The 16965-nt window shown below is 36.1% G+C and overlaps 1 protein-coding gene across 2 annotated transcripts in view; it reads right to left on the reverse strand.

The window, feature by feature from the left end:
• Positions 1 to 5233: 5233 nt before the first annotated feature.
• Positions 5234 to 16965, reverse strand: part of LOC113064704 (stabilin-1-like) — a 32772-nt gene continuing 21040 nt past the window's right edge. For both annotated transcript variants that reach the window (XM_026235585.1, XM_026235584.1), the window contains exons 43-69: positions 16057 to 16130; positions 15895 to 15966; positions 15671 to 15790; positions 15521 to 15568; positions 15353 to 15433; positions 14974 to 15120; positions 14173 to 14304; positions 14033 to 14092; positions 13764 to 13940; positions 13560 to 13646; positions 12413 to 12559; positions 12153 to 12209; positions 11742 to 11928; positions 11500 to 11649; positions 10016 to 10120; positions 9769 to 9876; positions 8511 to 8704; positions 8283 to 8427; positions 8067 to 8200; positions 7551 to 7716; positions 7356 to 7462; positions 6886 to 7005; positions 6602 to 6751; positions 6402 to 6515; positions 5888 to 6034; positions 5548 to 5655; positions 5234 to 5462 (exon numbers count right to left, since the gene is read on the reverse strand). In XM_026235585.1, the coding sequence (XP_026091370.1) occupies positions 5424 to 5462; positions 5548 to 5655; positions 5888 to 6034; positions 6402 to 6515; positions 6602 to 6751; positions 6886 to 7005; positions 7356 to 7462; positions 7551 to 7716; positions 8067 to 8200; positions 8283 to 8427; positions 8511 to 8704; positions 9769 to 9876; positions 10016 to 10120; positions 11500 to 11649; positions 11742 to 11928; positions 12153 to 12209; positions 12413 to 12559; positions 13560 to 13646; positions 13764 to 13940; positions 14033 to 14092; positions 14173 to 14304; positions 14974 to 15120; positions 15353 to 15433; positions 15521 to 15568; positions 15671 to 15790; positions 15895 to 15966; positions 16057 to 16130 (3176 nt within the window). In that variant the 3' untranslated portion in view covers positions 5234 to 5423. The remainder of the gene's footprint in view (positions 5463 to 5547; positions 5656 to 5887; positions 6035 to 6401; positions 6516 to 6601; positions 6752 to 6885; positions 7006 to 7355; positions 7463 to 7550; positions 7717 to 8066; positions 8201 to 8282; positions 8428 to 8510; positions 8705 to 9768; positions 9877 to 10015; positions 10121 to 11499; positions 11650 to 11741; positions 11929 to 12152; positions 12210 to 12412; positions 12560 to 13559; positions 13647 to 13763; positions 13941 to 14032; positions 14093 to 14172; positions 14305 to 14973; positions 15121 to 15352; positions 15434 to 15520; positions 15569 to 15670; positions 15791 to 15894; positions 15967 to 16056; positions 16131 to 16965) is intronic.

Below are 16965 nucleotides of genomic sequence, written 5' to 3' on the forward strand. Positions count from 1 at the left end.
TTTGGTGTGGATTACTGGAGTCTCAGAGTTTCCTTTTTTAAAATGAACAAGTAAGATTATTGGTGAGCAAAGAAATTTTCTCAAAGACGTCTATGTTAGCTGTTGAGGCGTGGACAGTGATCTTGAGAGCAATTCAATTCCATTTCAGAATTGGGGATACTGTTCTAAAATCTCACCGGATAAGCCATGTTCAAAGCTGTTTAGAATTAGCTTATATAAACATCAGCAAACTGCACTAATTCAAATTTATATTATTATGCCATGTTGCTTGGTAACTGTAAATTACTTACTGTTTGGCTAATAAACTCGCCAGATGTTATTTAGCAGATGAATTGCTTATTGTGATAATTACTGTAAGTATATTTAATTTTTTATTGAACACTGTGTTTGCCATATTAATGTTGCTTCCTATAATTAAAAGGGGTTTTAGGGACTGTTTAATGTGCCGTACAGCATTTCTTAAGCATTAAATAATCCAACCCATATAAATATCTATAAATATTTTAATCCATTTTCTTCAACCAAAATGTGTAATGTTTTTTGGCACTCGATGGCCAGAAAAAAAAGAGAGAAAACCATTAAAACTCAAAGACAATTCAATTTATGCAATACTTTTGATTTTTCTGTAATCTGTCTTTTGCAGTAATGTTCCAACTCCAACTTTGCTGCTTTTCTAGTGCTTTTATGGAAAGCTGCACCAGGATTTTTCTGCGCTTTGCCCAACCCTTTTCAAGTCTTCCACCCAAGCAAAAGAGAAGCATCCCTAAAACATAAGTTGCCACCACCATTCTTTTCACAAAACCAAACCAACCAATGTAGATCTTACCATCAAGGTTATATGTTTTTAAAAGTCTGGTCTCCTCGCACAGTTTCAACATTTCAGTAACTCTAATTGTTTGGCTTGAACAGCAAACTGTTGAAAATCTCTCATACCATTGGACAAATTCCAGCCAGGAATTGGTATGTTATAACAAAAGCTTTCTTTTATGTTAATAGAATGGGTGGGGCATTGTTAAGCTGTGCACCATTTCAACCATCTGTCATGGAGGACTGCTGTTTCTTTGACGTTGCCATAGGCCTCTTGTTGGCCTGTATTTCCCTGCCTTTTCTGGTCTGGGCATGTGAATTTGGAGAAATGCCAGTCTGGACAGATTAAAACAAAGCTGCAAGAATCAATAATTGAGGTTTACTGTACGGCCTTATTTTTTACATTGAGAAATATAAAATAATTGGAATGATATGAGGAACGCTGTTTGATGGCCCATCAAGTATGCTTTGTCTCAATTTCAAATGTACATGTAACACATAATTACATATTTTATCCAGTTCCCTGAAGTCAAAAATGCCCACCAAATTTTGGCAAATATTGATAATCAACTGAATTTGTTGGTGGGTAAATTTTGCAAACAGTCCCAGAGTTTTAGCACCATATTGGCACAAACAAATGGCCAAGCCCCACCCAATCTTTTTGGTATTCTCAAGGTGAACCTTTCCTTGGGTGTACCAAAGCTTATGAAAATAAGTAATTCTGTTCAAGAGTTATAGCCAAAAAAGTAGCCACACCTGATAACGTATGTAGTGTGATTCAATCTTCCTGCTCTGGTTTCATTACAATCTGGCAACCAGCTTTGAACAAACTGCATGATTTCCCCCCCCAAACTGGTTAAGCACAAATTTGTTCTCTGCAGTTAATTGATCAACTCAACACCCATCAATAAAAAGGACTTTGGATGAATCTGAACAGTAATACTAGAATAGGGTTAACTTTAGGTTTAGTGATATTTATTTCAATATTGAGTCCATAATCAGTGCTGATTGACCAATGAAATCTTTAGAATTATCTGTTGGGTGGGTTTGTGCTGGTTTGGGTGAAAAAAATATTAATTTTCAAAAGTAGCTTTTGCAAAAAACAAAAAGTGACCCAATGATTTCAATGACATTAAACCCTTATGTTCCCAAATGGGATGAAACCGTTAAGGAGCATTTTCATTATACAAAGTTTCCTATCTCTATGGCTGGTCTGATAAAATAATGGACGCTTCAGTCCTAAATTTATGATTTCTTTTTTTTACATTTTACGGTTTACAAAAAAAAATAGGGGGGGCGGCCCAGCTTTTAATACATTTTTTAATTTGTGGCCGCAATAAATTTATTATTTTATGCATATCATGTGTAGTAATTTCTTTCTCCCTAATGTCTAATTTCTCCGTCATTTCTTGTTTGCGTTTATATTTTTTTTTTGCACTCCGCAGCTGCCGTAGACTACTACGCCATCATTTATTTACGTCGCGGCAAAAAAAGAAAAAGAAAGTAAACAATGTGAGAGGTTACTATAGCGGCTATCTACGTGATAATTAAAGATGGACAAATATAAACATAAAAGTGGGGCCTTAAAGAGAAAAGAGAAGGTGGAAAAGTTAGTCACGACACAAAAACTACCCAAAAATAGACCGTTTTTCTTGCCGACCTAACGTAAGTGCGAAGGACAACAACAACGTCGAAGGTGAGAGGGAAGTTTTGTCAGCTAATAGCAGTTGCACGTCTTTGGATGAGAACAACAATGCATCTGACAGTTTGATGAGGTGCAGAGAGTCGAGGAACGAAGAAGCAGTCGCAGACGAGCCAAAAGCTGGATATTCGGTGGGAAATATGTCAAAAAATGTGCGGAGTACCATGTCGCAAAACAAACTGTCGGCACGGGCAATTCTCTCCATCGAGAATGCACGAAGCCGTGAATGAATCACCACGTTCATCGTGGATGAATTTGCCGAAAGAAAGGCCCGGAGAATGCAACTAAAATGAGTGAGTAGTTTTGTGTTTGTACATTTTTGGCCGCCGTGCCAAGATCAGTAGTTTTTTTTTGCACACTTGGCATCCCACTCGAAGGGGGGCTATAAGGGTGCCCGTAATTTTTTATTTATTTATTTATTTGCATATGAGCCCGGGACTGACTTGCTACGCCACTGAATATTACCAAGCCACAAACCATCCTAAAATGGCTGTTACCGGCAATATGCCTCAGAATATAAACATTTTAGAAACATATGATGATAATTTGCTTTTAAAAAGGTATCACCTTCGGTTTTGGAGCTTATCCCAACTCCAAACTTTTCTTTTTTTTATATCCTTGCTTTCATTAACCAACTGGGCAAGAAGTAACAGCTGTTCTTGTCTCCAGTTTGGTTTTCTCTTACGTTTGCTTGCCTTACTATGGGCCACGATTATTCTACTCTGTCAATTAAAAGGCTGTTCATATGCATATTCACAAATTCTGAGAAGCACACATGTAATAAGAGACTGACAATTAGCTGAGCATATACTTGTTTAATTAGTGACAGGTAGCGTGCATTTTAAAGTCTTTATTTGAATGTGGCGATTAAGCAGTTTTATTTTTGAATATGGCAACATAATATTGTGTTTTCAATATTTCTATGAATAAATCTCTAGCAGAGGCTAACAGCCAATCACTGTGTGCATAGTTGAATAGCATCATCCATTGCAATGAGGTCAACCCCGCCCCTCCCCTTAGCTTAAGACCTCTCTATAATCCTTAGTAAATTTGTTTCGGCAGCTTTGTGAACAAGTTTTAAGAGAAAACTCTTAACTAAATCTTTTACTGCCACTAAGGAGAACTCTTAGTGGTGAGATAAAATGTTTTGTGAATACAGGGCTAGATTGCTGAATTATTGAAAGGACAGCAACTTCTTTTTGGAGCAGACGTATGCCTTTCGGTGTTTCGAAGGCCTTTGGGATGTCTGTTCTGGGCATGTGGTTTTGGTGGATGGCCAGTTTCTGCCACATTCATGGAAACTGAAGGCGAATGTAATAATAACAGTAAGACACTGTAAAAACAAATGTGATTTATCTATTTATCATGTAATTTGCATGATGTGTTTAAAAAGAAAAAAAAAAACTGGCCAAAGACGCGTTTTGATTTATCTCGTCCAAAGTAAGCAAATTCTTCTTCAACACCTGACCCCCTCCCCACATTTACTTCGAAGTTTTTATCTCTTAAAGAGAAGCACCACACGCCATCTTGTCTACGTTGTAGTCTCCTACTTTCATAAATTTCAAAGCAAACACAATGAAAGGTGTGACATGACATTTATGTGTGATCTCGAAAGCCTCTCTTTCTAGAGTGGGGATGGGTGTCATGCTTTGTTGCGAACGAGCGCGATGAAAATGGGGGATGGGAGATGAGTGGAACTAGAAAGATGGTGGAGGAAAGCCCAGCTGTGAATTCACTGCAGTCCTCATTAGCCCTGGGTCCTAAAGTCCCCAGGCTAATTACCAAATCTCTCAAATTAACAGAAAATGTACCCAAAAACTGTTTTTACAGTCTTACATCGCCACAATCCATTTTAAGAACTTTATGAAGCTGTTCTGTTCTATCAAAAAGCTTCCTGTATGAGGCCTTCAATGATCGATGGACTAAATTACCACTACGGTATTTGCAAGGCAGCAGTGCATTAATTTTAATCAAACGTATCATCCCCACAATTAATCAACCTCTAGATTTTCTCTGTGACTTTAATAATGAATTCAGCTTGAGCTGCTTAACATACAGTACACATTTCTGTAAGTATTTCCATTGTAGTTTGTTTTTATCGGTTTCTGTTTTTTTGTAACTGTTATACTTAAAGAGAAATGAATACTAACATTTTAAAATCTCTCATTCACTGATGTGTTTGGAATTCATAATCAAACCATTGATCATGATTGGTCTGCTTTCTGAATTCATATAAATATTCATTTGTGATTTTTCTTGTCTTTCAAGCGATTGTCAAACGTGTAAATGTAATTTTAATTTACGCAGAGCTAGAGCCTTGAATGTGCGCCTACCTTAGTTAAAACATGAAGAAAAAAATTCATTTGAGCAGAAAATATTTTTCATAAAAAGACCTGAAATTCCATAAATTTTTCTTATTTGATCGGCTTTGCCTTTTCCAGTCCATAGTAATTAAAAATCAACAGTGTTGTTTTCCTGTCAAGGAGTATGAACAGGTGGTCGTTTTCACATGTCTCCCGCTTGCCTTAAGCTTCAGTCGTCTTTAATATCAAATAAGACAAAAATACCCTTCTATTATTTCGACGAGACCTTTGGGATTATGCATTGCAGCTGGAGACATTAATTAGACCCAAGGTTTTAGTCCCTGGACAGCAGATTTCCTTTCGGATTGGCCAAGAAGAAAACCCTTTCGAAAACAACAGGTAAACTAACAAATGCACCCAATGTTTTTTAGGATATGTTTTTATTGAACTGAAGGTACTATGGTAGGCTGATGTTGACATAATTAGGGCATTAAAGTCTTTTATTTTTAGGTTTAACCATATTCAAATGTGTTGAGGCCACCTCCTCCAGCCAGGCTCTCCAGCTGACTGCTGGTAATGAAAGGAAGAGGAGTTCGGCACTGCTGTCTGTGCTAGTCCATGAGGTTGGATGTGTCTGTAGCAGCTGAATCCTGAAATACAGAAATATCAGTTAGGACAACTGTACGTAGAAATGCATGTAGTTAACATTACAATCACACAGAAGGACGTTTTTACCCCAAATGGCTCTGTAAACGCCCTGTAGCCGCTGTATAAAGGGTTTGGGATGGATACTAAAGCAGGGTTTCCACCACCTTTTGTGGAAGCACCATCTTCATCATCATTCTGTTCAATGAGGCATAAGACATTGATTAATCTTTGAAAGTGGATTTTTATGCATCACAAATTAAACGTTATTAAGGTTTCTGCGTTTGAAATATAAAGTTGCATTATAAAGACGATAAAGACTTTGTAAATGGAAAATGAAGGTTTTGTGATTGATAGATAGATAGACAGATATATAGATAGATTCTTTGTTTAGTCAACAAATATCGGAAGCTCCATTACATGAACATACCTTAAAATACTGGAAACGAAAGGCGTCGTTCTTGTGCTTGAGGACATAGTATGCGAGCCCTGCGACAATGGCAACAATTGCGAAGACAATCAGCACAGTCGTGACTGCGACACTGCTGGACTGCGAGATTGGAAGAATTGGCGGCACCTAAAAATTAGAGAACACCATTGATGACTTAAAAAAAATTTGGTCCAATTCTAGGTCCAGATTTTGGCAAAGCGTGGCTGTCTATGGCTTCTGCTTTGAAAAGACTGGATTGGACATTCATGTTAGTCAAACAGGATGTTGACTTGCTTTATCTAGTCCAGTGAGTCATAGTTGAGCAAAAATTCTTTTCAATGTAGTCACTGCTCAACAGAAGGCATGGGAGTGTGCTTTCTATCTGAAAACTGCTGCTATAATTCATTGGTGTTAATGCAACTCCCCATGAAATTTTCTAAGAAATTCTGCTTGTACATCCATTGAGTGGTTCTCCAATATTCTTCACTGTACTACTACAAAAGCATCCACTTACTGGAAGAGGAGGAGCTCTGAAAGGCCCATCAATGACGTGGATCAGACCATTGATTGCTGGAATGTTCCAGGCCAATATGACCTTCTTATTCACCAGTTTTTGGGGTTGAGAGTCCTGTGAAACCAATGAAATAGACAGTTTGCTTGACAATGTACAAGAAATGTGGCCTGAGCGGTGTGAAGCTGTTGGGGTTTGCTTACCTCAGCCTGACCGGTGGAATTGGACGGAATCGTCACAACTAGATCAGAGCCCAGACGGGACGGGATCACAGTGTTGTGCTTCAGGTCTTCAAAGTAGTGCAGACTATTGATGCTGGATATATGATACAGCAAATCCCTCCATGATAAGGTCTGATAAAGGAAATAAACTGCAAACTCAAGGCCAGCAGAGAAAGAGTGTGTCCAACTGGTTCCTACTCTCTTTGTTAGTTTTCTTCCTCTAAATGTTTATATGAGAATTCATTTTGGCTTGTATTGATAATCACCTTGTTTGCAGAGAAACCGTCGTTATGAGGTACAAAAAGTGTGATGTTCAATGATTTGTCGGACAGGGACTTCAGCAGGTTCTTGCCCTCCTCGCTATCTTCTGCATACTTCAGTAAAGTCTGTGGGAGGAATCCAACAGGAAATGCATCACTCCATTTTTATGAAATCACATGGATGTTCCTCTTTTAAACATTACTTTTTGTGAAATTATATAAAAACATCAATTTATATTGATTTAACTTTAGTTGATTTTCATTGCTTTGTTTTTTCTTCCTTTCTTTAATTCGATTAAAACAAAAAATGTTTTTGGGAATATGTTGTAATTGGTCATTTTAACTTTTTTCCTGTCTCCTCTCTTTCCATCCGGTTAGTTTTTTGCCTTTAACTACAAATCAAGTTCCTTGATGTCAACATCCTGCAAGGAAGTGGCATTATTTTTGGAAGGAAACAACATGACATGGCTACTCACTGTGTAAAACACAGAAAAGTTGAAAGTGGTGGCAACAACTGAGGCCAGGTCTCCATTACAGAATTCCCCGCTTCCAACGTATCCAGGTTTACATTCACAAGATACCTCTGTGTAAGAGAAAAATGGCATTTTTACATCAAGGCTGTTCAGGTACAGTAAAATTTCAAATTCAATAGAATTTCTTGACCGTCATACCATTAATCCGGTAGCAGTACGCATCATATGACCAACTGGCATTGACTGGCTCTTTGTACAGCACAATACCAACATGATTATCGCCGCATTTAGCTGAAGGAAACCGGATCGGATAGCCAGCTTTCTTACCGTCCATCCATCCTACCACACATAGATGCATTCCCAACTGGAACAATAAAAAAAGCTTTATTTTATAATGTAAATTAACCAGCCATTACTCCAGTCTTCGGTGTCACATGATCCTTTAGATATCATTCTCTTATGCTGATTTGCTGCTCAAGAAAAAAATATTTTATTAATTTAGATTTTTCTGTGGGTATTGTGATAATATTTTTTAGGATTCTTTTAACAAATGTTTGGGGAAAAAAGCTTTGTTGAATTTTTCTAACTGGATTTATACTAGAAAAACTGACTAGTGAAAAATCAACGTAAGATTTTATTATTTTTGTTTTTTTTTGTGAATTTATTCCGTGTAAATACAAGATGTGAGCAGCTAAAGTAGAGCTCAAAAGTCACCTGTTGGGCGTCAGAGAGCTGCTTGAATGAAGCAAGAGTGGCTCCCTCGGCCTCGCAAGCTTCCTGTGCTTGGCTGAAGTTCAGTTTATACTTCCCCTCAGATGAGCGCAGATGGAAAACACCCGCCGTTTTTACTGACACGTAAAAAAAAAAGCCTTTATGTTTGAGTACTCAAAATATTATGTTGCTGTCGATTCAATCATTGTGAAGTCGTACTGTGGAAATGAAGATCTTTGCATGTGGCTTTGGGGTCGCAGCCGCCGTTGTCCTCCAGGCAGCGGTCAACAGGGGGCACCACTTTCTCCAAACACTGGATTCCGTTTCCCACATATCCCTCGAGACATTCACAGCGCCTCTCATTCTGCCACAAGGTAAATGGAACACATTTGGTTTATCCAAAACTCTTGTCCGATTACAAAGACAAAAAACAGAAGTTCCACATACAGGTCCAGTGAAAATGCATTCTGCGAAATCGCTGCAACCACCGTTCGCCTCCTCTACACATCGGTTGATGGGCGAGCAGACATGTCCATCTCCAGAGTATCCCGTCTGACAGGAACAGGTAACATTGACACCAGTCTGCGAACAGTCTGCTGCCTCATGGCAGCCTCCGTTATATTCACTGCAAAGATCCGGAGCTAGAAAAACAGACATTTCATAATCAAAATTTATTTTATCCATTTAAAGCATTCATAATAAGACTATTCTGAATTATTATGGATTTTTGTCCTTAGTATTTTTGTCATGTTTTTATTACAAACATGTAAGAATGCTTGAATCAAGATACATTTACCTGCGAAGGAAAAAAGACTTCAATTTGATAATTTTTTCTGAAAAAAATACTTAATATCTTAAAGGAGTTTACGGTGCTCTTCGGTCGTTTTTCAAAAATTTGAATTCGATAACCTTTTTAGTTTTTTTTTTTTTTTTAAAGGTATTTCTACTTCAGTGAAATTGTACAAAACTTGGTAAAAATTTTTGAAAACTGAAAAGGTTCTGATGATGGTCCTGAAAATGGTCTCACTGGAAATTAATGGAAGGGAATTTCACCTGGTGGAAACGTTTGGTACTGCGCCCAAACAAAATCTTTCTGAAAGCTCTTTTTTTTTTATATCAACCTCAAATTTGGAACACAACTTGTTTAGATTTATGGCTTTGAGTTTCTTGCTGTAGTAGAGTTAAACATATTTTGGAAAATGTATTTTTTTATATTAAAATTTAAGATCGTATTTTTGGACATTTATTCATAATATACATTAACGTATTTAACTTGTTTAAATTAAATTAAAGAATTTCACTGCAGCAATTATTTTCTATGTGTCTTATTTCAAAGAGACTAAACTTAACTGTGCTCCGAAGCATTGAAGATTTATGACAGTTTAAGGTAGAAATTGAATTATCAGATCTAGTACCATAAAATTACATCAAAGTAAATTATAGTACAATCATTTTATCCAATGAACGGATTCAACAGCATGGATAACATGCCATAGGGTTCCATGACATAAGCTGTTAAATCTACAGTATGTTGGAGCCAAGGCCACAAGTTTCAGATCTCAAGCAGTTCTCAATTAACATCTTGAGTTCGAACCAGAGCTCTCTCTTCTTTTATATGAATAAAAGTAACAATAGGCTATTTGAATCCGGGACAAACACCTTACAATCAGTAAGTCTAATACAATAGATGTGATTCATAACCCACCTGTGCAGTTGATGCCATTTCCTCCATAGGGCGGCACACACTCGCATTGGTTTGCAGGGAGACAAACTGCATTGATATCACATGCAGGAGAGCAGATCGGCTTGACTTCTGTCAAATAACAGGCAAAGGTAGTGTTTTCACCGTTGAAAAAGGCGGAAATGTTTTCTATGGTTTTCTACAACACTACACATATCTTTGACCGATCCAGTACATTTGATAGAGTTTTCCATGTGAAGCTTGCTCTTACCGATTTTGGATTCGCAGTATTTCCCCGTCCACCCCTCTTGACAGAAACAGCTGCCATCACTGTCCTGGCCGCTGTCACACGTGCCTTTGCTGGTGCAGTTACATGCTGTAAGAAAAGATGGATAAACTGTTCATTATAGTCAGCACAATGTTGAATAAAACTAATACAATAACATTTCAAGCTAAACATTAATACTGATCAGACAATAAATGAAATGTCATTTTAGTCTCATCTTACAGTGCCTGGATGAATGAGAAAATGTGCTGCCCATACATATTTATATATTATATAAATTTATTCCTTATTTATTAATATTACTCACTTTAAAAAAATACTTTTTTTTGTTTACACAGCAAAAAAAAATCTTATTTCATCTACAAGTATTTTGTCTACATCTAAACATCCTTTAAACAAAACAATCTACAAACTGCTTTCAGTGAATGTATCTTAAAGTTATTTTTCTTATCATTTGGCTTTTTAAATTTTTTAGCCCCTCTAGTTTTGCTTGTGCGGTGGTCAAAAATGAAATTTCTTTTCAAATAAAAACACAATATTTTATTTGATTATTTTCATTTTTAATATGTTGTATTTTGGGGGAATTTTATGGTTAAAAAATTATATTTGGAATAATTATGATCCATTCATTAAAAGTTAACAATTTTTTTTTAGCATAAATCTGAAAACTAATTTCCAACTTAAGTTAAAAAGTGAAAACCACAAAAATGTTTAAAGATTCTACTATGAAAAATGCACAAAATAATATTTTTAGATTGGATATGAAATATATATTTTCCAAAATGTATTTAACTCTAAAACTGTGTGAAAATCAAAGGCAAGAATCTACTGTAAACAAGTAGTGTTAGAAATGTGAAGTTATCTAAAAAATCTTTTTAGTAAGATATTTGTTTGAGTGCAGTACCAAAAGTGGCCACAAGACCAAAAATTCACTTCTCATTCATTTCAATGTGGCCATTTTTGAGAGTTACAGGTGTGAGATTTTTTTTTGGACGATTTAACCTTTTCTTATTTTCAAATGTATTATTTTTTATTGTGTTCATACAGCTATTGCCTTTACCAAGTTTATATCCACTCGACGAAGTAAAAAATTCAAAAAGCCAAATTGTAACATTTTTCAGTCAAAAATGGCTGACCATTTATTGAGGTTTAAAGCATAAACCTCAATAAATTTTGTTAGAATAATGTAAAAGCTCAGAAGCAGTGCCAACTATTCACAAATGATCAAAATTGCCTAAATTTAACCATTTCATATCGCAGTCAAAATAGTACCAACCAGTATCTAGATTTTGTCTACTTCCTATGCTAATGTTTACTGGCAGTTTTGTTAATTTTGAACCTGCTTCCTTTATTTGAATAATGCTCTATTTGGATAATTATTCCTACAGTTGCATTGACTGATTTGCCCATTCACTTCGTCTTCACCAACACCCATGGATCAGGAATTGGACTGTTTAGAAACGGGTTACCTGTGCAGTTCGGCCCAAAGTGATTGCTTTCACACAGCTCACAGGCTGTGCCTCTAAAACCCTTGTGACATCTACACGTCCCTGTGCCGGTGTGGTCGTCATCGCAGTCTCCATGTTCTCCACAGGGCGCCTCGAGTCCACCAGGACACACTAAACCACAGGTAAACAGTGTAATACCTGTTGGCTGCATCTTTCCTGTAACGTTCAAGCAAATTCTTGCTCTTTGTGTGTTAAATTCTCACCTTGACAGTCTCTTCCAAAGTGGTTTTTACAGCACTTAACAGACCACGTCATTCTCGTGCAAATCCGATTACAGCCAAGCCAATCTCTGTATGAGTTGTATCCATAACCATACGAGTACAACCCATAATAACTGGGCCGTCTGTACATGTAAGGTGAATACGGCCGTCTACATATGCTAGTTCTGTTCTGTAAAAGAGAAATCAGTCTGGATCAAGGCATGCTATGTTTGTATAAGCAACATAAATAAGTTTTGTTAATGCAACAGAAAAAATAAATAAAAAAGTGTTAACTGCTTTTTAATGCTACAGAACCAACCGACCAACCAACCAAACAAAAAATACATGAGAAACAGTGAATAAAGTGCCGGCTACTAAAGTTTTGTTAATGAATGGAACCACAACTGCACTCACTGTGTCCTCTGACCCGAGGGGACAACGGGGCAGCAAACTGCAGGAGCCACAGAGTCCCTAATGACAAACAACAGTAGAACAACATTAGGAAAGCGCATTTCTTTTAATGTTAAAATCACTTTGAAACAAGTTTGTCGCAGCAGCAGTGGAACTAAACTGAACTGACCAATAACTAGACGATCTCTGAGTATTATTTCGTTATGTTATTATATCTCTTCGAGCGTTAACATTATCTTAGTCTCAAAGTTTTTTTTTTTTACCTTAACCTCCACGCTTTTGAAGTCGTCGCAGCGAGCGCCAATGCTCGGCGGCTCCAGAAGCTGATCAATCCCATGAGCGATTCCTGAATTAAACAACATGTTCCGCACTGTGATTCTGCCATTGTTTCCATTGATTAAGATGTCGCCCTGAAAATCAGTCAATAAGAGGTGAGCAGTTTTACAATCAAATGTCTTTAATATACATCACTAAAACACCAATGAATAAAACAATGCAAATGAATGAATTTTCACTTCACAAAAAAAATAAACATTTTTAAATAAAAGAAAATCCCTATCAAGTCAAATATCTATTAATATTTATAAATTTTCAAATATGATAAATATTGGGGGAAAAAACGTAACTTTTTCACTTTTGAAAACAAATATAATATAAAAAACAAAACAGACAACATCTGGAAATATTGGAGTCAAAATTATTAATTTTTCGTTTATGCCAAAAATCTTTAGGATATTAAGTAAAGATCATGTTCCATGAAGATATTTTGTAAATTGCCAACTGTAAATATATTAAAACTTAATTTTTGATTAGTAACATTAATTTCTAAGAACTTCATTTGGACAACTTGGTGATTTTCTCAGTATCTAGATTTTTTTTCACCCTCAGATTCCATAATTTTCAAATAGCAGTATCTCGGCCAAATACTGGCTGATCCTAACAAACCATCAATGGAAAGATAATTTAATTTGCTTTCAGAAGATGAATTAATCTCAATTTTAAAAAAAAAATTATACTTAAGACTGGTTTTGTGGTCCTGGGTCACATATGGACTCACAAATAATTGTAACCACAGTTATAATACATGATACAAGACTTGTGTATACATTGAACATAACTTTAGAAAGATGTATGATGCATTAAAACAGAGATGTAACAAGGAATCTGCAAATATTATAATGCATTTTACCTTTGGTTACAAGATATAATGCATTATAACACACATTATGAATACCTTTATACTGCATCACACATACAGGCTTAATGTTGTGTTAATATTTTTTTTTCTATGACTAAATAAAAAAATCTATATAGACGACAATATAAAAAACAATGAATAAATCATTAACATTTCACAGGCAAGAAGTTCATAAGGACCTGTAGCTCATTATTCTTCATCAAAATACTTACAATTAAATCTTTGTTGCAACTGAAGGTGAGCTCTGATCCAAACAATGTTTCCATTTTTTTCTCAGCAGTAAGAGCAACCGCAACTACCTGGAAAAATACCAAACCATTTTGTGACCCTTTAGTGATGCTATTAGATGGTAACTTTGATATATAACTTCATTGATTTCAGTTAAATGATTTTCATTTAATTAATGATTCTCGTACCCTCTGGTCGCGGACTATGTGAGCTTTGAGGTAGGCTTGTAGCTTATCACGATGGTCTTCGCTGTACAGCCATTTCTTTCTGTCCTCAGGGAGTTTGTTAAAAACGTCATCTGTTGGCCAGAACATGGTGAATGGATAAAAGGGTTGATGTCGCACCACATGCATCAATTCTGCGTCCTGTTTAGATGAAGAAAACAGCGTTTTTGAAAGATGTTTGAAAGAAAAATGCATATGATCCAAAAATGCTAAACGTACAGCTTAAATATTACCTGTAGGAGCTTGCTGAAGATATTGAAGCCATATTGTTCAGCAGCTGCGGTAATGTTCAACTGCAACATAGAGTTTTACTTTGTGGAATGACATTTATATTACTTTTTTGAACTTGATTACCATTGGTTGAGTTACATACATCAGTGGCGACATCTGCCTTGCGCGTTAGATCGTATGGAAACAGGACCTTGTCTATGAAATGTATGACTCCATCGAAGCACTCAACATCACTGGTGATGATCTTTGTATTGCCATTGATGTACACAACACCCTAAAAGACAAAAGCAGACACTTCAGATAAAGGTCATTGGTCAATTGGATCTGTGTTGTCTTTTATATGTCAAATTATTATATTTCTTCAATTAATCAGTCAGAATACTATAGGCTTTATACCTATATACCATAGGTTACCAATAACATTTATATCAACATCAATAACAGCCATCTTTACCTTGCAAATATGGCACAGAAGCCACATCTGACATTTTACAGTATGTTTAATGATGTTTCATTCTTCTCTAAATTGGAATAATTGTGTTTTCACCCCAATATCTTGAATTTTGGAGGGATTTTTGTCCATTTTGGTGGCATTTTTGCCCTAAGTCATCTCTAAAGGGATAGTTCACCCAAAACCATGAGTTTCTTTCTTCTGCTGAACGCAAAAAAAGATATTCTGAAGATTGTTCGTAACAGTAGCCATTGAATTCCATATTATCTTTTCCATAATATGCAATTCAAAGGCTACCGTCAACTCTTTGATTACCAACATTATTTCAAGCTCAATAAATGAAAGCAACTGAAGTTTGGTACGACTTGAGGTTGAATAAATGATAACAGAATTTTCATTTTTAGGTGAAATATCCCTTTAATTTCTGACTCCGTTTCAGATAAATATACAATATTGAAAATATAAAATGCACTTGAAACATCAAGGACTCACATCTCTAACACTGAAGCGTAATTTATATCCGCTACTCGTGACCACTTCTTTAACAGATTTGAGGTTTGATTCACGCAGTTCTTCACAACTGACAACGTGGTACCGCAGCAGGTCTGAACTGCGACTTGTATTTGTCCACATTTCAACCTGCATAGTCATGACAAGAAATTACACATCAATAGAAAAAGTTATGAAATCAACATGAAATTCCTCAATTCAATTGTTTATGAAATCTCAAAGAGAAAAATGCCTTGGCAAACTTGCAAACATTAGACACAACTTTTTATGTTTTACATATTGCCTACTTTCAACAATCCAATCAAAACTGATATAATATTTATAATGTTAAAATACTTTTGTGTGATTCAGTGCAGCATACCGAGACATTTGCCACATAATCAGCATGAGGAACAAATACAGTGAAAGGGCCTTTACTGTACAGATCTCGGACTCTTGTTACCTATAACATACACATTTTTCTTGTTAATAAATTTCGAATACATCCCGAAATGTGCACATTCTCTCACTAATTTAAATGAACACTTACACCAATATTTCTTCTCATCCATGCTGCCTCAGGCATACGAAGAATCTCCTGCATGAACAATTATAAGATTCGTTTGAAAAGTAGTGGTTGTCTCTCATGTTTTGTCAATCACTATTAATAAACCTAAAATCAATCTTAAATGATACTAACTCTACTAACTGTCCCTGCACACTTAAAACCATCTCCTTTGTAGCCGAAATAGCATGTGCAATTACGTTCCCCATCCCCAAGGTATCTGCAAACAGCATTAACACTGCAGCCGCCATTATCCTGTAATAAAATAAAATAAACATATTTTGCACACAAAAATACCTTATATCAGATGATGATTTAATACAAATATTTGCCATAAAATTAATTGTGATTTCTGTTACCTTCCGACAAGGATTAACTGCCAGACATTTATGGCCTTGAGAAATAAAACCAGGCTTGCATGCACATGCAACCTAGAACAAATGTAATTTTCAACATCTTAATGTTTATTTCATAATGTTAACATTTGCTGTTAAGCATGAACTAAAATAAATGACACAAACCCTGTTTGGTCCAGTTTTCATACATAAAGCATTTCTGTCACATCCTCCATTGTCCACTAAACAGGCATCCATTTCTGTAGTGTAAACACAATTATACAACTTTAATGCAATTTTTTTTTTTTTATTATAATTGAGCGCAGTACATAGCCCTGAGGCACACCCTAAGCAATTTTCATATAGCACAAAAAATCATAATCAAGGCTGATGATAATACTAAACTAACATCAGAGAAACCATAGACAGCAGACTAATACCAACTGCATAACACCACAAGAGAGGAATTAAGATTTTCAATGCTCTACCTGGTCCAAAATGCAGCAGCTACAGTTCTTACTAGAACCAGGAAGTATGACCATATTAGCCCGGTTCTGTCAACACTGCACTGGATCCCTATCTTGCTACTTACTTATAAAGCCCTGAAAAGTTTATCATCTCTGTACTTGAGCGAGCTCTCATTGCATTATAGTTCTTCACTTAAACTTTGATCTCAAAACTCTGGACATGTGATAATACCTAGAATATCAAAAATCAACTGCGGGCAGCAGATCCTTTTCCATTTTAGTGCCCAATCTCTGGAACAATCTACCTATCATTGTTCAGGAGGCAGATACACTCTTGTCAATTTAAATCTAGATTAAAGACTCATCTCTTTAACCTGGCATACACATAATATACTATCAGATTTCTATAATTCAAATCCATTAAAGGATTGTCAGGCTGCATTAATTAGGTCAACCGCAACCAGGAACACTTCCCATAACACCTGATGTACTCAATACATCGTAAGAAGAATGGCATCTACACTAATATTAGTCTCTATGACCGTAGCCAACCAGATCCAGTCCATATCCAGACCAGATGGTGGATCAGTGCCTAGAGACGACCTCTACACCCCTGAACGTCAGCGGA

This window comes from Carassius auratus, chromosome 47 (genome assembly GCF_003368295.1).
Source record: "Carassius auratus strain Wakin chromosome 47, ASM336829v1, whole genome shotgun sequence".
NCBI lineage: Eukaryota > Metazoa > Chordata > Actinopteri > Cypriniformes > Cyprinidae > Carassius > Carassius auratus.